General features: G+C 38.9%; 1 protein-coding gene across 1 annotated transcript; it reads left to right on the top strand.

Annotated features, from left to right (window-relative positions):
* The first annotated feature begins 1,048 nt into the window (after positions 1-1,048).
* On the top strand, positions 1,049-11,674 carry sp6 (Sp6 transcription factor). Its single transcript, XM_035407207.1, has 2 exons — positions 1,049-1,280; positions 9,595-11,674. The coding sequence occupies exon 2, from the start codon at positions 9,821-9,823 to the stop codon at positions 10,721-10,723; it is 903 nt and encodes a 300-aa protein (XP_035263098.1). The 5' UTR covers positions 1,049-1,280; positions 9,595-9,820; the 3' UTR covers positions 10,724-11,674.
* The last annotated feature ends 13,252 nt before the right edge of the window (positions 11,675-24,926 follow it).

The raw sequence follows: 24,926 nt of genomic DNA on the forward strand, positions 1-24,926 counted from the left end.
GAGCACATTTCTGAATTTATTGCCATTTCATCCCAGAGCCAATCACAATGTATTTATTTGGTGAATTTTAAAAAGAATTTGCCACAACATGCCTTACAGAATGATCACAAAAAAAGATCACAGCTGCTAATGGTCGACAGTAAGGAATGTTTATTGCCCCACAGTACACCGTTGCTGCACTGTCTAGTTCTGTCTAGACTATAACTGATTATAGGCTTGACTGTAAAGGTGTGCTTTTAATCTAGACTTAAATATTGAGAACCTATTCCCTTACAAGTTTTGAATGGTTATTCCATTGTGGAGCCCTATAAGAAAAGGATCTACCACCCATAAGGTTCTTTGAAATTTGTGTGGCTATTAGTGTAATTGACAAATGGTTTTCATCTCAGAATTTCTAGTAAACTAACCTAAGCTGCTATTTAATGGTAACAGTTCCTACATGTCTATATGTGAATGTGATCCTCAGATATAGCTGTTTGAATGGGCTGTCAAATTTTAGCCCCCTTTAAGACAGAACATAAAATGCCATGTTGTAATCTTTCCTAAATGCAATGGAATTTTACTTGTAATTCTAAGCAAAGTAAAGGTAAAAACAAACGAATGAATAGTACATTAACAGAATGCACTGCAACCTTAATGTTTAAAGACAACCAAAACAGAAAATTCACATTCACTTTACTTGTTTTACAAGTGCTCTTTCTCAGCAATCAAGTTCAGTAAAATAATTTTCAAAATTTGCAAATGTGGCCAATAAATATTATTTTGTCATCACCCAAAGACAAAGCTAGGATTGAAGACACCATTAAAAAGAACCATGCTGGTAGGTGATTTTGAATATATGAACAGGAGATAGCCACTGAGTTACTAAAAAACGTGACGGCAACATTATAGGCTACTAGTGTGGAATGAAACATCCCAATAATACAATAAAAATGCAACTATACACCTTGACTCTGAATAAAAAGGTGGAGCTCTGGGGGAGGTACAGTACTGGCCGGTTATGAACTTGTTCACAACACCGAATGACTCGTAAATCCGAGATCTCGAGTTCCCTACCTGTAACCTGGACTGTGTGTGCAGAGGAACTTCGGGACTTTCGAAGGATACTTGCTTTTTCCATCTAAGCTGACTTAAAAAGTTTAGTCTGGTATCTCATTTTAATTCCTTTCTATTCTCATTCCTAATCTCAGTTTTCACCTTTCATCCTTGATTCACCGAATAAGACCATTTTCCCGGATTCAAGAAAGCGTCTCAGGTAAAGTTGGAGTGAAGTAAGCCAGGTAAAACTAAATCTGTTTTCGTCCTAAATATCGCGAAGGCCAGGTCTATTGCTTAGATTTATTTTCACCGTTTGAGCAAAGACTAGCCTGCAACGCAATTTTGAACGTTTCCCTAAAAAATAAAATACGATAACGCTGATACCGTCGAAACGATGAAAAGGCTCGATGATTCAAAACACATGAAAATGAAGTGCCTATAGACGCATATAGAGTGATTTCACTGTTAACGGCACACAGGCAAAAATAAACAAATAGAATATATACCGTAAACATAAAACGCTATATTTCTAATGTAACTGCTGAAAATAAATGCATCGAATGAAAAGCAAGAAGCAAGAATCGGTGTTTGAATCGTTTTAAAGTGTTATTTTAATAAATATGCACTTTCGCAGGCCGGCATTATTGAGTAAGAACTGTGCATAACTATGTTAAATATACTGTAGCATTTCACAGTATGTGAAATATCATTCAATTCTTTGTCTTATTCCTTTATACCACAGCATTGCCTTAACCTTTCCTGTGGGGAAACAAACCATGCATACGTGAACGCTGTAAAGCCTTCAGTACAATAAATAAACGGAGTAAATGAAGTTGACACTGTGCTGTGTACAATGTACACCTACAGCACGCTACACTTCGCTATTTAGTTAGTTTCACGTCTGCAATCTTACATTTCAGGCAGACAGCTGCAGAGCTTCTAAACTAATTATTAGTACCAAACTAAACTCAGAACTCCAGGACTGTATGATTCTTTTTTTTTTTAAATTTGGGCAAATTCACTGTCAAAGCCATGTCCACCGACAAAGTGACTTTTAATCTTTGAATGAAAGATAGTTGCTCTGACATTTCTGTCATGTTTTATGATAAAACTGAGTCATTTTGCTATATATATACTTCTTTCATGATTGTAGAGCTTGTACAGGTATCTCTACACTCTTAAAAGCTTATTTGCTGCTAATGGAAACAATTGTTAGAAGCATACATTTTACTTTACAGATGTACAGTGCTTGAGAAATATGGCATAGTAACCTGACACTAGAATACTTTTTTTTACAAAAACTTTTAAATAAATATGATTTTACAGTATGTTTCACTGTAAAACACATAGTAATTTCTGTAAGTTTGCACTGATATTCTTTCTGTCTGTCGGTGCAGGCTGTGCCCCATTATGGGATTTTATGTAATGTGTGCTGGCACATAGACAATAATTGGGACTATGGTGTTTGTGCCATCTGTGCTACCTTGACTCACACATGAATCATGCAAAAACAGGCCACACTTGCAAAATTTATTTGATTGCACTGATAAAGTTCTTACTGGGATTACTTGGTCATTTCAACATGCTGAGTGATGCAGCCAGCAAAGTAAAATAAAAGTGGACTCGTGTAGTGCATCAGTGAGTGAGGCAGTGGGCATTTTAGTGCTGTTATGGTTGAAGTGTCTTGAGTTCAAGGGAGAGGTTCTGTTACAGCATGTAGTAAATCAGATATTTTTGAGAGCACTAAGTACAGGGAACTGAAAACCACTTACACTGCCAAGTACACTGATATATATTTGTAGATTTTACACAGCAGATTATCAAGCAGGTAATAAGCAGTAAAATATAGTAGTTGTTATGGGAATTGTTTCCTAACTCATATACAGCCTCTGTTTTCTTCATTGAAGGTTCTGGGGAAAATAGAGCTATGATGATGTTTTAAAAAGGCATATTCTGTCAATATTTGTAGCAGGGACAGTAGACTGATGAGCTACTACATTAAATTTTAAAAAGAGGGAGGGAAAAACTGAACATTAATTTTATTATTCCAAAACATTTTTACATTTTTAAATACTATACTTGGTAACACTAAATTTGTGTTAGATATATTCTCAACATAGCCCTTCAATATTAAATATTCAGTCAGTTAAATTGAGTGTTCTGAGATATAATCATAAATTATTGAAAGTATGAATGTTGTTTTCAAAATAATGCATTTGGTATGTATAAGCCTCGTAATTTACAACCTTTGTATATCTAATTCCCCAATAGAACCAAAATACTTTTTTATTTGCATAGAGATGGTTTGTGGGGTAACAGTTTTGACAAATTTGTGCTACCAAAGCTAGAAAAATTCAACCCTGCGAGCTTAACTGAAGTAATCAACTGAATATAATCAGATTGTTCATAGAACCTGATTCTGACCTTTTCTGTTAAATGTCTTTCTTTCTTTGCAGGCTTATTGAGAACTATTTTAATTACGGGACAAGGTTTTGCTCAACAATCTCGTTATCTGTTCTAAAATGAAATATGTAAGGCAATGTATCTGTCTAGCATTTGTTTATGTCTAATTTATGGCAGTCACTTAGGTTAATTTATAGGGAGCATTTTATGATTTGTGAGATATAAAAACAAAACATGTTGTCATTTTCCATTGTGAACACATAAATGTGACTCATCCAATCAGTGCAACCTGTCTCTATTTCTGGAAAAAGAAATGCAGACAAGTTCTGGTTGAACACTTACACATTCCACTCTACACTGCCAATTAAAACCCACACAATTCAGGGCTCCACTGTGCCACAAGTGAACAATGTTTACTATCAGAAACTGTTGTCCTTCCATACTTCCCTCAGCATAGACCCCAGTTGCCCCAGGTGATGGCACCACCTGTTTCTTTCAGGAGTTTTGAGAGGGGCTGCAGTGAGGATGTTCTGTGAATGAGGGAAGATTCTGCTATGCATTTATGCCAGTGTCAGAGCAGAGTGGAGAGGGCTGTCTTAGCATATGTCTGCCATGCATTCCCTGGTAATTACAGAGAAGGCAAGGTCGCTCCAGGGACTCTTGCAATGAATCAGTGTGACCTTTTGCTCCTCACCTCTTGTTTCCAAGTGCCAAACAAATCCTTTTTTGATTTCATTACCGCTACAGACATTCTTGGAAAGTTCAGTGGATCACTTTTAGTGAAATCGCCAGTGCTTACATTGATACTTATGTTCTAATAAATGTGGGAGCTGAAAATAACTTTTAAATAATATAATATATCAGTCATAATACAGCATGTTCCTTTAAGCAACAAGAAGAGTAAAATAAAGTATGATGGTTCAGGGAGAGACAATACAATTTTTGTGGGTGGCATATCTAAAGAACAACTGATTGAAACCTTATATTGGAAACAACAAAAAAAGAAATATATTTATCCCTTTCTTTGTTCTTTCTTGCAAACATCAGCCCAGAGGGTGAAAAGTGAAGGAACTCAAACTCTCCACAATAAAAGAATAATTATTCTCTTCCTGGAAGATTTCTCTTATGCTGACTGGTTAAGAGACATACCACTCTGTTGCCTTCTCCTGCCATATGATGAAGCTGAGGTGTGGATTAGTTCGTATTTAGCTGTGACAGTATCAGATGGCTGTTTTTTTTTGGAAGATCCTTGTCAAATTCCAATCTCCAAAAATCTGGCCGTCTATTTATCAACCAGTTTAATTGGCTTAACTAAATCAGTACTGTTCCATCTCACCTGATGTAAGTATTGTGGAGCAAAATTCTTGGCCAGTGGTAAATTCCTGCACCCTCGAGACCTGCTGTACATTCCATTTACATGTAGTATTCCTGCTTTGGAGGGGAAAAAAACTTTTACATAATTTTGTTTAAAAACTTGATTCTTAAATTTGTCCCCTCCAATCTCCAGAAAGCACATATTCTCTTTATTTCACTCACACTCTATTCTCTGCTACATTTCCCATCTCCTGTATCACTTTCTTGAAATGAGACTCACTGCTTCAGCACCCCTTCAGGTCTTTTTAGACTTTTGAAAATTTGTTAAGTGCATTTTGCATCATTTCACACCAAATATAGGAGTCTTTTTGCCAAAGTTGAAGTAATATTTCTGCTAACTGATCTCCATTCTGACTCCATTCATTAGCCGAACCCAGCATCATTCTCAAGTCTCATGCTGACCACTGCAACTTTTTTGGGAGTCATGTAATAAGGGTTCATGAAGGCCATGAATTAATATCCCAATTTTGACCATGCTGTTGTACCCTTAACCTTAATTCTTAGAGGTTTGTCAAGAAAAGATCAAATTCTATAAAATGTAATCTGTGCCAGTGTGACCCAAAAGTCCAACAGGGAATGTATACTTTACTGTAGCGCCAACCAGGGGGGATGTCTGTATTTTGCTGGGTGACTTTAAAAAAATAAAATTTATTATTATTTTTTAAATCACAGGAATAAAAACAATGTTTAAAAGAACAAACATGGTCTTAGGCCCAGCACAGACAATCTGTGAGTCTTTTAACAGATGTTTAAAAGTGCTCATGATGTGGATATTCTAAGGGATAGTGGGAGGGAGTTCCAAATATGGATGAATAAAATAAGAGTTCCAAACTCTTACCCCGTTGCTATTGCTGATTGATAACCTGTGACATGTACCTGTTCAAACTACTGTTATATCAGTTGTGATATTGCAGAGTAGAGGAAAAATGGATCAACTGTTTATATATTCTCCAAAAGTGACATAGCATATTGCAGTGACTTTATGGATATATGTCCAGCTACATTCAGGCATTCCAAACTGGGAGGACAAATGGAAAGTTAAAAAATCGTGGATTATCTGCAGAATGACAACCCTCATGTACATTATGATTTATAATATTTCAGTTTTATTATTAAAATAGTAATTAAGATTTTTTTTAGGATGATAATGTAAACACATCATTCTGCCCACTTAGGCCCATCATTTTACTGGTAACCATTTGAAGCCTCTCTTTTCCAATATGAGTAACTCTAGAATAGCTTATGTAAACTATGCATTGAATACTCTGTGTCAAGAAAAATACGTTGTGGCTCATCCAATATGCTGTGGTTGTGATGTGGCCCCAAATCTGATTTATTTATTTATTTATTTATCCATCCTCATTTTTTCTGCCAATTTGGAATTCTCACTTGTATATCACCACTATCAGGACTATGCAAAATACACATGCTTTCCTCCAAAAAGGTTTAGCGCAAATTGTTATCACACCAAATCTCATAATCCTGGGTGATGCTGTCAGTAATTATATGTCATTTTGTGAATCTACTAGCTACAGCTGGCACTGGCATAGGCGCCGGATTTAGTTTTTTTCAGAGGGTGCCCTCAAAAAATTAATACCTACCCAAACGTAAACAATAAATATCGTTATTACAGTTGTCGTTTCTGCATGAATCTGCGTTCAGAATGAACACACAGTGCACAAAAAAGGACACTAATCAATATAAAAAATTAGAAGCTGAGCCTGTATCACTTGACACTGATGTTCCATCCGTAGTTTTTGTGGTCTTTGTTTGAAGTTTAATTACAAACTTGTCCATTTTCTTTGCACGTTTTTAGCAGTAGTTCTGGCAATCGATCACAGAGCTAACCAGCGCACACTAGAACAAACAGAGGTAGGCTACATAGGTTACGTGCCTACTTCATCAAAAGCAGCGTGCGCGGTAACCATGGAAGCAGCCTAACGTTTACTTGCTATATAATAACTCAGGCACCCCCAGCACAATACACGATGAGCGAAAAAGGTCAAATTTGCAGATTTAGACTTTTTTATTTTATTGTATTAACGGTGTCGTTTTTCTCGTCAGCTCCATGGTTGCTCAAGCCCCCGAGCACCCATGTAATCGGCGCCTATGGGCACTGGTATGCTTGGGATAGCATACCAGGAAAATTGGATATCTCACATATAACACTGGATATTTTAGCATGCATAAAATATTATGTACCTGTTTTCAAAATCTGAAATATGTCTGAATAATGTATCAGGACAAACTGATATGGCCCATAAAACAAATATTCACTAACTGAAATACGGCCAGCAAGTTATGTGACTCTAATCCTTATTTAGACTAATCTATATTTGGCTGCCCTGATTTTTGTTACATGTTTTTAAGTCTATTTGGGAACTGCCGTATCTCCTCACAACTAAATTTTTTTTTTTTTCCAGAAGCACCTCCCCAAACTATTGTCAGACTCTGGGCATGTAGGACAGTAATGAAATGAACTGTAATTTTTTTCTTCTTCTCAGAATTCAATGGTTGAACTCATTTAACCTTTTAGTACACGGTTGGGCTAGGAAGGCCGTGTCTGTTTCTAGCTGTCATGCTTACTTCTGCATTTATTTCATCAGCTAAACTTTAAAGTGAAATCTCACTTTTAATTACATTTCTTGATGGCCTCATGAATGAAAGCTGAAAAAGCTGTTCTTGTGTCCTTATATGAAATGTTTTACAGGGGTCTAATCCATGACAAGGTGTTGTTGATTAGTTAAGTAAGGTAACCAGGTGAGTAAAATCTGCATACACTGACTCCAAAAAAGTTTCCCTCCCCTGTTTTATTTTGTGCATTTTTTAGAAAAGCAGCACAGGAGAATCTTCCAACTTTAGTGAGTAAATAATTAAATCTATAGCACCTTTCAAAACATACAGTTGTAAAGTGCTTTACAATGGTAAAATGTAAGAAAAATGTAGATAAATCGGTAAAAACATAGGGCATAAAAAATAATATACAATATAAATTATATAGAACAAAAACAGAAATTAAGCAAATGCTAGGGACTACATATGAGATTTTAGATGTTTTTTTTTTTTTAAAGAATTTCAGCTAGCTCCAAATTAAACCCTGCCTCAACAAGATTACAGTTCGAGTAAAGTGAGGCTACTAAATCTCTAGCTACAGAATGTTGACTGTTCTTGTGTCCAGGGATGAGGTTTTAGCAGTTGTTGTTTTGCTTGAAATTAAGAAATTGAGTTGAATATGAATACATTCATGAGCATGAGGTAACCCCCATCTCTCCAGTATGATGGATGTGAAAGACTTTCCTGTCCATCTAGCTATTACATATGAAAACTAATATGTTGGCAAACAATAGCAAAGATAACTTTGCTGTATCCTGTGAACATAAAAACCAGAACTATTTTTCAGGGTCAGTCCATCCAGTGCCTTTTGATTTAGCAATCCATCAATGTATCACGTCACATAATGTTAATGAATACGCATCAAGCCGCCATGAAAAAATGCTGCAATATTGCAGTAAAAAACAGGAGTGTAGTGAATAAATAGTATTGTAATTCACGCCATTACCCTCTTTAAACATGGCATCAATAAGATCATAAACAAGCAATGCATTTTGAATTTGTAATTGTAAAAATGTATTTTCTTTTGCCTCATTGATTTTGCAATGTAGACATACATTTTCAACAACTGACTGAGCTATACAATGGAAATGAAAGTGCTTTGAAATGTATTATAACTATAAACCCTGACCCTGAACCTACAAAATCACTTGTTTCCCTACAATTCCACAATGTTAATTTTAGTTATATTAGGCTTGTGCATAACCATATTTGAGAATTTCTAAACTGTTAAATAGAGGAAATGAGAACATCGAGTTTAAAAAAAAATCTGTTCTTAGTGCCAGCGAGGGCAAATTTTAATGCTACAGCACACAATCGCAATCTACACAAAAACAGTTTGGGGAAGGTCCTTTCCTGTTTTAGCTGGAAAGTCAACTGTGAGCTAGGCCTATTCGCCAAATCAGTGCCCGACCTCACTAATGCGGTTCTGGCTGAATGGAAGCAAATCCCTGCAGCAATGCTCCAACATCATCTGCTATAACAACCTCCACCTTCCTAGAAAAGTGGAGGTTGTTATAGCAGCAAAGGGCGGAATCACGCCATATTAATGCCCATAATTTTGGATGAAATGTTGGATGTCACGTGCCCACATACTTTAGGCCATATAGTGTATCTCTAGATTTTTATTTCCTGGATGCAAGGCTGTGTCTGTAACATTAATATTTCTCCTTCCCTTCTTCCATCCAGCTCTGTTACTACCTGTCCGTACTCTTTTTATCACACAACTAGCAGAGTTGTTTTCTTTTCTATACCCCTCCCCCACATGGGAAGTACCTGGCACTGGAGGTGTCTAGCAGGTTTCCGCCTCAACATGTTTCATTCATCCCACAGCAGCGTGAGAACTTCAGTGCCCAAGGAAACAGCTATGCTTGGTGGCATGGCTTAGAATCTGTGTGGTTGTGAGATTTGAATTTGAGTGTTTGCATGTTTTTGTGATTTTATAGTTATGTGTGCATTTTATCCTCATGGTTAGCATAATTTATGTTTAAGCAAAACAATGAATTACTTTATAAATCCATTTTTATCTGCTGTTTTGATGCTTAACAATGCTCACGTTTATTTCACTACTCTTAGGACTATCTGTGCTCCGTGATAATTTCTGATGTCCAGTTTTAGCTGAAAGGAGTACAAGGAGATACAATATCACTTTTTTCTTGTGTGTCTTAGGGATCAGCTATTGCATTCTGGGGGCTGCAGAAAGGTCTACATCCCAGTGAACCTACAGTGGACAGTCACACTTGTCACTGATCAGCTCCATCAGACTACTTATCAGGTGCTATCCATGGAAATGTGCCTCTCCAAATAACTGCATCAACAAGAAGCTCTTTGCACACGCCAGACCTGTTCCTGCCTCTAGCAGCAGCTGTACATACAGCATTCACCTATTGATCCCATGGCCCACCCTTATGAGCCATGGTTTCGGCCAGCACCACCTGGAGGCAGTAGTGAGGATATGAACATGCCATCTTGGTGGGATATTCATGCAGGTACAGGGAGTTGGATGGACCTACAGGGGGGGACAGGGAGTCTTCAAGGTGTGGGACAGGGAAGTGCTATACAGTCTGCTCTGGGACCCTATACCTCTGAGCCCCAGTTGTGCAGCCAACCCCCATCCCAAATGGCCTCAGCCTCACACCCCATGCAACTCTTTCCACAGGATAGCTATAAGATGGACCCAGGGGTTCCAGAGTTGCAGCCGCAACCACTTTCTCTGGAAGAGCCTGTGGAGAGCACCACAGCCACTCGCCCCAAGGCACACCGTCGCTCTGCCTCTAGGGGCTCAGGCCAAGCTGTGTGTCGTTGCCCCAACTGTGTAGATGCTGAGCGGCTGGGCCACTGTCCTGATGGCACCAAAAAGAAACACTTGCACAACTGCCACATCCCTGGCTGTGGCAAGGCATATGCCAAGACCTCCCACCTAAAGGCCCATCTTCGTTGGCATAGTGGTGATCGGCCCTTTGTTTGCAACTGGCTGTTCTGTGGCAAGCGCTTTACTCGGTCTGATGAACTGCAACGCCACCTGCAAACACACACTGGTGCAAAGAAGTTCAGCTGCACTGTGTGTAACAGAGTCTTCATGCGCAGTGACCACCTGGCAAAGCACATGCGCACCCACGAGCCAGCTCGTGGTGAGGAGGAGAAGAGTGAGAGTGGAGCAGGTAGAGTGGGGAAATGCTATGAAACCCCCCAGACCCTGACCCTCAACACTGCTGCTCCCGGTACCATGGAAGCCCCCCTTAAGCCCAAATGTGAGCCAGAGCCCAATGAACCCACAATGGGTGCACAACCCAACTAAGGGTGTGCCATCTGCATTAGTTACTGTCCAGGCAAAGTGATGTAGATTACTACACCCTCTGAGTGAGACAAGACACAACATGATTTAAAAGTAGAGAGAGATAGCCTAGCATGTAGTGATTATGAACAGTTCATGTCTTTAGTTATGACTTCAGCATCTGAGCTTGCCCACTTGGGTAATTTACAAATTTACTGACCCACAATCTCACTAGTTCATAGGCCCTGCAGTTAAGACAGGTGCTTCATGACAAGAATAGTGCATACTAACTTGTTGTAGTTAGAAAATGAATTAACTCCCCTAACAGACATGGGAGTAAACTGAATGCTGGAAGGAACTGAAATAAGTGAATGCTCTGTTGTTTTTCTGAAGGTGCATTTTTTTCTAATATATGATTTACAATTTACATTTAGTGAAAAGCGTTAGTGGTGACTGAGCCATGATCATAGCTTACTGCTTATATTGCTAATACAGCTACTCTGCTTTCTAGCTGTTGAGTTTGAAATAGATAGAAATAGAAACACTTTTTCATCCACAGACATAACATGAACTTTTACACCTCAAGCAGACCAAATAACATCTCAGAGTCTATTGACACTTTCCTTTTTCAGAGAATCGGTACTTCTCAGGCACTTGATCAATTTTTTTTTTATTTCCAACTCAGTTCTTCACCCTATCTCCCCTTATGAAAAAATCACATGAAATTTGTGAAATAAAATGTGAAAAGAAAATGTCACATGTGAACTGAACATTTTCATGTTTGATTGGCTTTTTTCACATGCGAATGAAAATAACCACATGGGATAAGTCATTTGCATCTTCACATTTTCACACTTCACTGACTTTGAAAATTGTGAACAGCAATTTTCATGTGAAAACAAAAAATGACTTGTAATAGCATAGGTTTCCTTTTTCCCCACTCTTGTCTTATAAGAGGGATTATTTCTATGGTTCATATGTTGAGTGCTCACATGTGGTGTTTGACCACATGATTTTTTTAGAGACCTTAGTATTTGCATGTGTACACACACACACACACACACACACACAGTAGTAAAACTCAAGATATTTGAATGCAATGAGAGTCAAAGTTCCTTAGAACTTCTTAATGATGAAACTGAAAATTAAAATTAAAATTGCAGCTGAAGAGCGTCTAACTTAGTGGTGCGTCTAACTACCGAAAACTCTTTCAGTAAATTACTTGAAGTTATTACTTACAATAGTGTAGCCTTATTTATGCTATTAAAATTTATTCTCATTTTGAAGCAAACACCTTGGTATAAATGAAAATAGTGTTAATAGGAATCTCATTGGAACATTCATTATTTTATTTCCACATTGGTATGTCAAAAAGTAAAATCTCCTTTTCAGGAGATTTTGCTTTAGCATCAGCATTCCATAACTGAGGTTTTACTTTCAGGTTCTTCTATCAGAGTCTTCCCATTTATATTATGTGAGTGTGCGTGTATGTATGTAAGTATCTATATATTTACAGAGAGCGAGATGAATCATAGTTGTTACACTGTGCATATATGGCTCTACTTTTAAACACATTTATGTGTGAATAAATTATGCACATGGACATATCAAACTGTAAATATAAAACCTTATTAGGGAATTATTTACAACCATTCTTTTAGAAAAACGTGTACATATTATACAGCCACAATCTGGAAATGTTTCAAACAATGAATGAGTAGACTAGGTCAGTTGCTCCACCAGCTATTTAATGGACTTATTGCTGAATTACTGATTAATTGATTAATTGCTATATTAAATTCTCAAATAGTTGTTAAATTTACCCCGGGAAGGCTCCTAAGTAGGACATCATGTTTTGACATGTTAAATGCAGTGATGCTACAGAATGGGAGTCCTGCAGGGTGACATACATTCAGCCATTGTGTCATCTTTGGCGTGGAGGGGTGCTTTCAGTGTCAGCAGGATAGTATTAACTTACTCAAAAGCAACTCTTTTGGTTTGATATAATTTGATTTGGAGATTTGTCATCACCAGTCTTGCAGTCCTCCAGTATGGTGGCTGGGATGGCTCAGCCTGTGGATTACAGTGTGAAAACATATGAGGCTTGACAGGCCCCTGGCCACTTACTCTTCAACAGGAGTGAATTGGCACCTCATAAAAAATAAGCATTCTGCTGGCTTTGTGTGAGGAAGCATGTGGTAATATACACCCCCACCCCAACTGACAAAGGACGATGAAGCAAAGGAATTAACCTTAAATTGTGGTGAGGCACAGATATGTAAGACATCAAAAACAACTCGTTACTTTCAGAATTTGGTCAAATAAAAACTGTGTCATCCACTTCTCTATTATCACCCGAAATGTGCCATTCTTTCTGTGATAAAATTCATTTGTATGTTTTCTTTGGAGTTATTCAAAGAAATTGTTTATATTTTAGTAACGATTCCATAATAATCATAACATTGAAATAAAGATCACCTTTGACAACATTGATTTGAATGTCACAACTGTAGCTCCCAGCACCATATCTGTATACGCAGAGGTTTGAGGGGAGACAGGGAGACGTCACCCCAAATATTTTCAAATTAATGAATTGCTATACTACCTAGTACACGTATGAACCTACTTAGAAAGAAAAAAAACATTCTTACTGTATTTCAAAGCTCATAGCATATACAAATCCAGTAAAAAGTATTTGAACCCTTCCTGATTTCCTCTATTGTCGCATATTTGTCACACTGAATGGTTTCAGATTCTTAGACAAAATGTAACATCAGGAAAAGGGAGTAAACAAAAAACACATAAAAAAATTTTTTTAACACTAACAAACACCCATGAGCCATGTGAAAAAGTAATTGCCCACTTAAACCTACACTCAGAAAAAATGTACAGTTCAGTACCTAGAAAGGTACAATTGCTTATCACTGTGGCAGTACCGCTTGAAGGTATAGAACTGTACCTTAACCAGAAAAAAAGGTATCATTCAGTACCTAGAAAAGTACAATCACTTGTCACTAGTACCTTTACAGGAACGGTTTTGTACTCCAGAATCTGTACCCTTGTGTACCTTTATTTCTGAGAGTGTATTAACTTGTTACACCACCTTCAGTAGCAATAACTGCAACCAAACACCTTTATATAATTTGATATCAGTCTTTCACATCACTCTGGTGGAATTTCAGTGCACTCTCCTTTGCAGAACTGCTTTAATTCAGACAAATTGATTTTTTTTTTCAAGCACAAATTATTCAGGTCCTACCACAGCACCACTGTTGGGTTCAAGTCAGGACTTTGACTAGACCACTCCAAAACTTTTATTTTTGTTTCTTTTTAGTCATTCAGATATGGACTTCCTTTTGTGTTTTGGACCATTGTCTTGCTGCATAACCCAATTATGCTTCAGCTTCTCTCATGGACAGATGGTCATTCTCCTTACAAATTTTCTGGTAGAGCTTAATTTGCGGTTCCTTCAATAATGGCAAGTTGTCCAGGGCCCAAGGCAGCAAAGCATCCCCACACCATCTCACCACCGCCATGTTTGACTGCTGGTATGATGTTCTCATTGTGAACTGCTGTATTTGCTTTACGCCGGACATAATAGGACCCCTGTTGTCCAAAAAGTTCCACTTTTGTCTCATTAGAATATTATCTCAAAAGGCTTGGAGATCATCCAGGTGCTTTATTGCAAATGTGAGACAAGCATTGATGTTTCGTTTGGTTAGCAGTGGCTTCTGCATTGCTATTCTCCCCATTGTGGAACACTGACCTTAGCTGAAGCTAGAGAGGTCTGATGTTCTTCTGGGATCTTTTGTGACCACCTGCTGCACCTTTGGATAAATTTTGGTGGGCTGACCACTCCTGGGATGATTTACCACTGTTCCAAGTGTTCTCCATTTGGAGATAATAGCTCTGACTGTGGTTTGGTGGAGCCCTAGAGCCTTAGAAATAGCCAATTCTGGACTGATATATTTCAATAACCATTTCCCTGATCTTTTCTGCTGTTTACTTTGTGTGCTTATAGATGTGGTGACTACCTCACTCTGATGGTAAGGTTTAATATGAGTGAGGATTAGATTCAACAGGGCTGTCTGCAGTCAAGATTAATCTAATTTTCAAATAAATTTGGTTAATTGGTTTATAAGAGTTGCTATGAGGGCAATTACATTTTCACATGTATGTGAATTTTTTTCATGAAATAATTTTAAAAATGTGTTTTGTGTTTATTCAGTTTCCGTTTGTCTAATATTACATTTGTTCTGAAGATCTGAAACCATTCAGTGTGACAAATTTGCAAAAATAGAGGGAATCAGGAAGGGGGCAAATACTTTCTCATGGCACTGTACATGCACACACATAAATAGACATGTGCACACATACACTATACAACTCAAATACATTGTCCCCTGATCTTCTCTAACATTCCGTCTCATTTTGATGCATTGATTATCATGTAGATGACTGCGAACCCCATAAATTGATTAAAGTACATTAAAAGTACACATTTAATAATAATAATGATCATATAATAAAATATTTCAGAATTTTAAATCACTCTGCATATGTGATTAGAAGAAATTAAATTGTGTTGTTAAATGTTTCAAATATGGGCATTATTTTCAGTCAGACATCTTATGGTCATTTTTTAACTACAAAGACGAGAAGATGAAATTCACATATCAATCATAATTTATACAATTCATAAAGGGTAGCTTCACTATACTCAAAATTTAATATTATTTTTCTTAATTTACAGTTTAGTAGGCAGAGTTCGTAGGCAAATTCCACTACTTGCAAGTCGACTTGGCAGAGAGGGAAATGACGTGATGACTTGGACTTGTATTTTAAAAAAGAAGCTACAAGATCAGTTGGGGTAAAATTAGATTCAAGCCATCTGATTGGACCAGCAGGCTTTCTGTGTGCTGTACCTATTTGGGTGCAACTCTTTGCTGGTCACGTGGTGCATTTTGTCCAATCAAGCTTGAGTGATGGATTATGCATTATAGGCCTAAGGGAAATATTAAACACCCATTAAAAATATCTGTGTTCATTGTCATTTTTGAGTGTGTAATTACGTGCTTTTAATTTCATTCACACATGTTTTATATAAATAGCCTAGCAGACATGCATGCTATGGTGACTACTAATGCAATGATAACTTTTGCATCTAACTATAGACCACACTGTGAATTGACTAAATTGTTATTTGGACAGTCCTCAACAAATAAACTGTGCTGTGTATTCCACTGACACAAAAGCGGGCATCATGACTGACCCAAAGGTAATCATCTTTGGGTGCTACAGAGAGGACAACAGCAGATACCTGGTGTTCAAGTTATGTGGTGCAAAAATACAATGCAATGCCATAAATCAAACTCTGGGAGGCACTACAAGCCCTCTTACAAAGAACGGTAATTCAGATGTGAACAAGTTGGCTGGTTCTCTGTTTTGGTAGTTGCATCTCCTGTTCTTATAAGCAAACATGCTGCAATTACCCCCTGTATACGTTGACTTCGAAATAATTTACCTGTATAAAAGTAGCAATACCTAGCATGTCTAGGCACATGCCATCTCTCAACTCAACAAGAATTTAGCTAATATTTAGCTTCAACTAATATAGCATGAATATCCATTTAAAAAATAAATGAAGAAAAATACAACTGACATTAATTTCCTAGCTCTGTTTGCAACTAAGAATCTTGATCAGGTCAACATGTTATTTTTGAATGCATTGGTCAAATAAATTTTGCACAGTGACAGCTTCTCCAATGTTTATAATAGCTTTTAATAGCTTTTATTATTTCATAGACAGTCACAAAGCTCTAAATGTGTATTTATGCTCCAGACATACAGGACACTCATCATTTATTAAATGTTCATGGTGTCATGAATGCCATCAATGTCAATGTACACAATGCACACTAACAACCCCCCATCCCCACTCAAGCACGCATGTACGCACAAACGAGCGTAACCGCTATAGCATATCCACACACGCACGTTGCACAATGGGTAAGCCAGGTAGATGTCAATACAAGGCTTATTCTTATGACACGCCAAAGCATTGTAGTGGTCATGCTAGCCCATGGAATACTGCACCTTCAAAATGCAGGACATTTCAAACTCTGGGTTTTACACTAATTCACATGCTGATAAAAAAAATTATTATTTTTGCTGTAATTTGCTTGCTCACAATAATGAGACAAACGTCTGTTGTTCTCAATTTTTTTATGAACCTTTTTTTATTTTAACAGAAGCAGGTTGAAATAGCGGGATTAGCAGGATGATATGAATGACAAATAATGTTTTGCTGTTCAAAACAAATTTTTGCCACACAGGCTATAATTAGAAATATTATTAAAACGCTAGGAACAATTTCAATTCTAATGTACTCATCCTTTCACATGGGAAAAAAATGATTGAGTGCCCTCTAGGGTGCCCCTTCATGCAATAAATTATGATGATGTGCCCTCTAGAGCAAGAAAATTCGAAAGTGTCTTAATGAGTGCCCTTCTAGTGAAGAAAACGTGATGCAGTGCCCTATAAGGTGCCCTTACAATGGTCTAAATTTGACGTTCCCTATGGGTGCCCTTCCAATGGAAGAGGGTGCCGTTATGAAGTGCCCTCTATGCCGCCCCAACATGACAGTGTCCCAAAGGGTGCCCTTTCCAGTAGAGAAAATGGGATGCAGTGCTGTATAGGGTACTCTACAGGTGAGAAAACATCATGAAGTGCCAAATTAGGTGCCCCTCTAATGGAGAAATGGCCCTCCAGTGGATAAAATGTGATGCAGTGCTATAAAGGGTGTCCCTACATGCGTGAGAATGTGGGGAAGTTTCCTAATGGATGCCCCTCCGGTGGAGAAAATGTGATGTGGTGCCATATAGGTGCTCTTACAATGGGATAAACTTGATGTTCCCTACAGGTGCCTTTCTGATGAAAAAAACTCATGAAGTGCCCTCTTAGATGCCCTTCCAAGTGAAAAACCACAATGCATCATAACTTTTTGCGCGCTGGTGGGGCCCAATGTCGTGCAGTATTTTATATTTTTTCTTTATATTTTTTCGCCCCTGCCCTTCAAACATCCTGAGTCCACCACTGCATCACATTAGCCTTTGCATGGTTGAAGTTGCCCTTGACATGAGCACAGATAATAATAATAATAATAATAATAATAACAATACCCATTAATGGGGAAATGGCCAAACTACCACCTTCACCCATTATGACTTGACCACATGGCTGTGCACTGTGTATAGACAGACAGACAGACAGATAGACAGATAGACAGATAGACAGATAGACAGATAGATAGATACTCATTCTACTAATTCTGGGAATGTGTGTGTGTGTGTGTGTGTGTGTGTGTGTGCACGCGTGTGCGTGCATGGGGGGTGTTAGCACAACAGGTCCAGTTCTTCCAGGCGCAGGGTGGAAAGGGGAGTTCCGGGGGGTTATGTTTGTTAAGGAGCCTAATAGCAGAGGGCATGAAACTGGCCCTGCCTCTGTTTATTTTGAATATAGGGGCGGCATATCTCCTACCAGAGGGCAAGATCTGAAAGCAGGTGCTGAGGTTATGAGTTGAGTCCCTTGCGATCTTACCTGCTTTCTTCCCCGCCCTCTAGTCATAGAGCCGCTGGAGGGTTGAGCACTGCTCCCCACAGAGCTTGGACCCCAAGGTGAGCACCCTCCGCAGCTTGGCCTTGTTGGTTTCTGAGAGCCCCTCATACCAAGCCAGAAAAGAAAAGGTAAGGATGCTCTGTATATGGCAGATGCAAAAGGTTTGAAGGATGGGAGGGGCTATGTCCAGATGCCTCAGCCTCCTGCTTGGTTTGGCAGCTTCTGTTTTTATTTTTTTTAAAGCCTAACTTTATCTTCAGTGTTGCCTGCATTGGGTATCCGACAGTTCAGCTCAATATATAAATATACAATGAATGCAACACTAGATGGCTCTCAGGTTGTGTCAGGCACAAGGGGACTGTCTTGTTAATTAGATGCACTGTCCATTTCATTTGTATCAATAAAAAAATCAATGTCTGCTAATGGTTCGTGTGGTAAAAATTTATTTATTTGAAATATTATTTGCTTGTTTAAAAATACTTGTTACAAATTATGTACTCTGGTTCATTATAATGGACCTATGGTGTATGCTAATTCCTTTTGTGAATGTTGTCTGGATCATAATATACTTTAATGAAACTAGTAACATGGGCGCAGCAGTATAACATCATCTGGTCCAACCAAAGATGATAACGTAACTAATTACTGACTTGCTTTGAACAATCTTCAAGAAGACTTGATAGGGAATTTAAAAAGGGGTTCTTTTGGGAGCATGTGGAGCATCTTCATGTAACTTATAATCTTTGTTTTAATGCGGAAAAACGAGTTGGCAGTACCAAACGATTTTATTGTTGGATTGTTTTCCACTTTTGCAGAGTATTTAGTCAATTATTTTGATCATGGTGGGTTTACCTGTGATATGTTGTAAATTGCAATCACTGTTAAATTGTCATTAGATATTCTGCTTTCTGCCAGCCTGTAGTTAGCTCATTTTGGCAGCTGGGTTAGCAGTCTAATGTTAGCTAACTGTATAGCCTAGCTAGTACATTATTTCCAACGCTAAACTGCTGCTACTTCTGAACAAGTGTGAACGCCTGCATAAACAAATAAATTCTCCCATTTGGGGCATAAAGACCGGTGTTGAAAAGAGTTTACTTGGTGTTTTATTGAGGAAAATAAGTGTTTTTGTCATATATTTTGCTGTCTCCCGTAGGGAAAGGAAGGGCAGATGATCTCTGTGTAGGAAAACGGGATGATTAGGGGCCATAGGAGGACGGTTAATTGATTTATTGGATGATGAGATGAATGATTAGGTACTTGATTGGGGAACTGGCTAATGATTATGGGCTGCATGAGGATTGCATTGGGGCTGAGCTCCCGAGGCGTATAAATGAGCGCACCTGGGGTGAAACGGTAGTTTTCTTTTGTTTAGTTTTGGACGAGAGGCGAACTGGGAGGGTGGCTGCCTGCCTCCAGGCTCATGAGTGTTTGGACGGCGTGATTTTTTGTGTTATTTTCAGTTGGTTTGGTTATTTTCATTTGTTGTGTGAGTGCGATGTTCAGTGTTTTGTGTGCGGCGGAACAAGCGGCTAATTTGTGAGCGGGCGGCTGCGGAGATCCGGACCTGGCAGTAGCTGCGAGCAAGGCGGGATAGAGTCGGTATCACCTCCAGGGCTGACAAACGGAGAGCGGCGGTGACTGCAGAGTGGGTCGGCGCGGCTGAGTTGGCAGAGCCAGAGTGGTGCAAGGCTTTTAAGTGGTGTGTGGGGAGTGAGTGTGCTGCGGGGGAACGGGCCTGGGGGGGTAAGGGCCAGAAACCGCCCAGCGGGATTGTAGACTTGAGAGGAGGGAGTGGTAACTGCAGACTGGTGAGATCCTCTGTCCGATTTTGTGTCCCAGTGAGTTTGTTCTTTACTTTGTGTCGTTGTGCTGTGTGAGTGGTGGGTCCAGCAGAAACCTGGTTAGTGGTAGGGGGCAGGAGTGCGGTTTAACCGCACCATTTCCCCTGTTACATTTTAGTCATAAAGAATGAGGTTTAACTTGTTGCGTCATTCATTAAAAGACGGTTCTTCTAATTGCACCAGTGTGACCGTATGCTTCAGGGACCACTCAAATGTTGTAACACCGGTGTGACCGTAAGCCCCGGAGGGTTGGAAATATTATGATGGATAAACAACCCAGATATGTCACACATTGAAAGACAATTGGGAACAGGAGTAAATATAGCTGCAAGCAGCAATACACAAGGTCCAAGCATACGGCAATTGGTCCCAAAGTCATGCAGTGGCCAAAGGGAGGTATGCCAAACTAATAGGTTTCTTCTGGCTGGAAATGACAGAAGGTGACAAAAGACGGTAAGACATTATGTTAGAGACATTAATGAAAAATATTACCTATTTTTATGTTTTTTTTACATTTTGACAAAACATTCCATGTCCAAATTTATTCACACCCTTTCTCATTAATCAATGGCAAAGCCTTTATTTGCCATCACAGCAATCAAACGATTCATATAATTGGCAACAAGCTTTTTGCACACCTCCACTGGGACTTTGGACCACTCCTCTTTTGCAAAGAGCTCCAGGTCCTTGAGGTTGGAAGGCTTCCTTGCCATCACTCTGGTCTTTAGTTCCCTCCACAGATTCTCGATGGGATCCAGGTCTTGACTCTGGCTGGGCCACTCCAAAACGTTGATATTGTTTTCTGTAAACCATTTCTTTACCACTTTGGCTGTATGTTTCGGATCATTGTCTTGTTGGATGGTCCAGTGCTGCCCAAGGCCAAGTTCTTCTGCAGACTGCCTGATGTTTTCCTCCAGAATCATAATTGTAGTCCTCTTTTCTCATGATGCCGTTTACTTTGACAAGGTTGCCTGGCCCATTGGCTGAAAAACACCCCCAAAGCATTACATTCCCACCACCATGCTTGACCGTGGGGGTGGTGTTCTTGGGGTTGAATGCTTCTCCATTCTTTCGCCAAATGAAAGCCACGACCCTGTGTCCAAACAACTCCATTTTCTTCTTGTCCGACCACAGAATTATTTGTCCAGGTAAGCTTTTGCAAAAGTTAGGCGAGCTTTTGTGTGCCTGTCTTGGAGAAGTGGAGTCCTTCTTGGTCGGCGTCCATGGAGGCCAGCCTTGTGCAGTGTCCGCTGGAGTGTCTGCCTTGAGATGTTGGTACCAGAATTGCTCAGATTCTTCAGGATGGCCTTGGTGGTGATCCTTGGATTCTTCTTAGCCTCTTGCACTACCATTCTTGCCAGCGCAGGGGTCACTTTTGGCTTCCTACCACGCCCTTTGAGATTTTTCACAGTGTGGAACTCCTTGTACTTTTTGATGATGCTTTGCACTGTGGTCACTGGCACTTGAAAACACTTGGATATGGCTTTGTAGCCTTTCCCCTTCTTGTGAGCAGCCACAACGCGCAACCGGAGGTCCTCACTAAGCTCTTTGGTTTTAGCCATGACTTGCAATTGACTAGAAACTGACTAGAGAACAACTGCATCAGCTGTGCTCAATTTATAGTTGATCAGAATGCTCTAGAACATGGTAGAAATTACCAGGACCATTTGAAATGGTATAGAAGCTTGCATTTCCTCTAAAAATTTGTGACAATTTCAAGGGGTATGAATAATTTTGGACATGGAATTTTTTGTAAAAATGTAAAAGAAAACATAGAAATAGGTAGCATTTTTCATTAATGTATCTAACACAATGTCTTACCGTCTTTTGTCATCTTATGTCATTTCCAGCCAGAAGAAACCTATTTGTCAAATAAAATTCACTATAAATCAAAATTTGGCATGCGTATGAATAATTTTGGGCTTAACTGTAGGTCTCACTCATGTGGTTAGGCCAAAACTGGGGATGAAGGAAAATGACTAATTGCATTTCCAAAATGGTTGCAATCCAAGAAGATGGCAACAAATGAGTTATCTACAAGTTACAGATAAGGAAATTTATCACTACAGTAAGTTTAAAATGTCTAAGACATAGCTCAGGAGGTAAGACCGATTGTCTGGCAGTCGGAGGGTTGCCGGTTCAAACCCCACCCTGGGCATGTCGAAGTGTCCTTGAGCAAGACACCTAACCCCTAACCCCTAACTGCTCTGGCGAATGAGAGGCATCAATTGTAAAGCGCTTTGGATAAAAGCGCTATATAAATGCAGTCCATTTACCATTAAGACAACAGTTATTTTTCATCCATCCATCCATTATCTATACCCACTCATCCTAGGCAGGATCACGGGGGTGATGGAGCATATCCCAGCTTGCATTGGGAGAGAGACAGGAATACACCCTGGACAGGCCGCCAATCTATCACAGGGCACACACATCATTCACTCACCATTCACTCACACACTCATACCTATGGGCAATTTAGAGTCTCCAATTAGCTTACCTGTATGGACTGTAGACTGAATTTTAAAAAAATGATTGTGACTGTAGCACCTGTAGCACTACCATGTAATTCAATTAGGGCAATACTTCAGGGCTGGGCATGGGATGTGAGTGCCAATATAGCTGCCAAATTTAATCAATTTACATCAAAGTATTTATGCGTGGAGGACTGGAAGCATGGTATTATAATACCAATATATAAGAAAGGGTACCGTACTGATCCAGGAAATTACAGGCCTGTCAGTTTAACTTGCATAATATGTACAATACTGGAATCTAACATTAGAGACAAGTTGGAAGTATTTCTTGAAAATAGCAACATCCTAAGGGATAGCCAGCATGGTTTTTGTAAGGGAAGGTCATGTCTGACAAACCTTCTGGTATTCTTTGAAGAAACTACCAAGTGTTTCGATTATAGCAAGGCGTATGATATTATCTACTTAGATTTCCAAAAAGGCATTTGATAAGGTACCACATGAGACTTGTTGAAATGAAGTGAAATGAAGACAATAGGAATTAGTGGATGTATTTCAAATTGGATTCGGAACTGGCTACAGGTAGAGCACAAAGAGTAGTGGTAGGAGGGATATTATCTGAGCAGGGAGCTGTTAGAAGTGGAGTCCCACAAGGATCGGTGCTGGGACCACTGCTCTTCCTCATTTATATCAATGACCTCGACAGGGACATAGAAAATACATTAGTCAAATTTGCAGATGATAAAAAACTGGGAGACCCAGCTAATAGTTTGGAAGCTACTAAAGTAATCCAAGAAGATTTAAATAAAATCCAGAAGTGGGTGGAAACCTGGCAAATTAAATTTTATATAGCCAAATGTAAAGTTCTGCATGTGGTAAATAAAAACATTAGGTAGGATTACTTTATGGGAGGTACAAAATTGGAATATGCTCAGCTTTAAAAAGACTTGGGAGTAATGGTTGATCAAAGCCTTTCTGGTTTTAGGCACTGTGCAGTAGCAGTAAAAAAGGCCAACAGGATGCTGGGATATAGCCAAGAGTATTGAGTATAAATCCAAGGAAGTTATACTTCTCTTATACAATACATTTGTTAGACCGACCACTCCTAGAGTATTCTGTGCAGTTATGGCGATTGTACTACAAGAAAGATATAGAGGCTCTGGAAGAAATTCAAAGAAGAGCTAAAAAATTGACTCCTGGTATGAAAGATAAAAGCTATGAGGAAAGACTTATGATGCTTAACCTCCACAAGTTTGTGAAATAAGACCCCTGGAGGGTGATTTGATTGAATCTTTTAAATTCATAAAGGGGATCAACAAAGTGACCTGCAAGAGATTCTTCAGGTTGAATTCTGTTAGTAGAACGAGGGGACATAAATGGAAATTAACAAAAGGTAAATTCCATACAGATATTAGGAAGAATTTTTTCAAGCAGAGAGTAGTCAATGTGTGGAATAGCCTGCCATTTCATGTATTACAGGCAGAAACTCCGTGGATTTTCAAGACTAGGCTTGATACAGTGTTAGATACTATCTAGTCTGTAGGTAATCAGAGCACTAATTAAGTGGCAAGCATTGTTGGGCTGAATGGCCTGTTCTCATCATTATACTATGTTATGTTATGTTAACCACCTCCTCCTCCTCATCATCATCATTTACATAATGATGATCCATAACCTCCTCCAGATAATCATCATTTGGATTATCATTTATAACAAAATAATCTGAAGAAGCGTCCCCAGAAACCTCAGTTTCTGGGAACTGCACCATATCCTCCGCAGCATTCTTGGCTGTGATTTCAGCTTGAGGAATTAACTGCTCCTGTTCTATTTTTTTTGTTGTAATTTGTACACATTGGTCACAGACTTTTGCCGTATCTTCAATGAGACTGTATTGCTTATACCTGTCAGCATGTTGCTGTAGAATTTTAGAAGTATTCAGCTCTTTTTCCTGAGAAACAGAAAAAGACACAGAGACTAATTACTAACACACTGGCATGGCTTGTTTGTTTGCTGGACCCCAAAGTGTTACTGTGAAGCTGACAATATTTCAAAAATATATATTTCACCTGGTTATAACTTAGATCCTGAGATGCCCATTTTATTTTGTGTATAGATGTATGTTTTTAATGCAAAGTCAACTTATAGACACTTATAGACACTTTGCTTGAGGTAGGTAATCTATCTCATGAGAAACACGTTTTCAACATACAACAAGCGCGAATCCGTAATAGCTGCGACCGCACATGCGCATACATCGATGTGTGCATGCATCCACGCACACACCCTCACACAAAC

The sequence above is a fragment of the Anguilla anguilla genome, chromosome 2 (genome assembly GCF_013347855.1).
Source record: "Anguilla anguilla isolate fAngAng1 chromosome 2, fAngAng1.pri, whole genome shotgun sequence".
Lineage (NCBI taxonomy): Eukaryota > Metazoa > Chordata > Actinopteri > Anguilliformes > Anguillidae > Anguilla > Anguilla anguilla.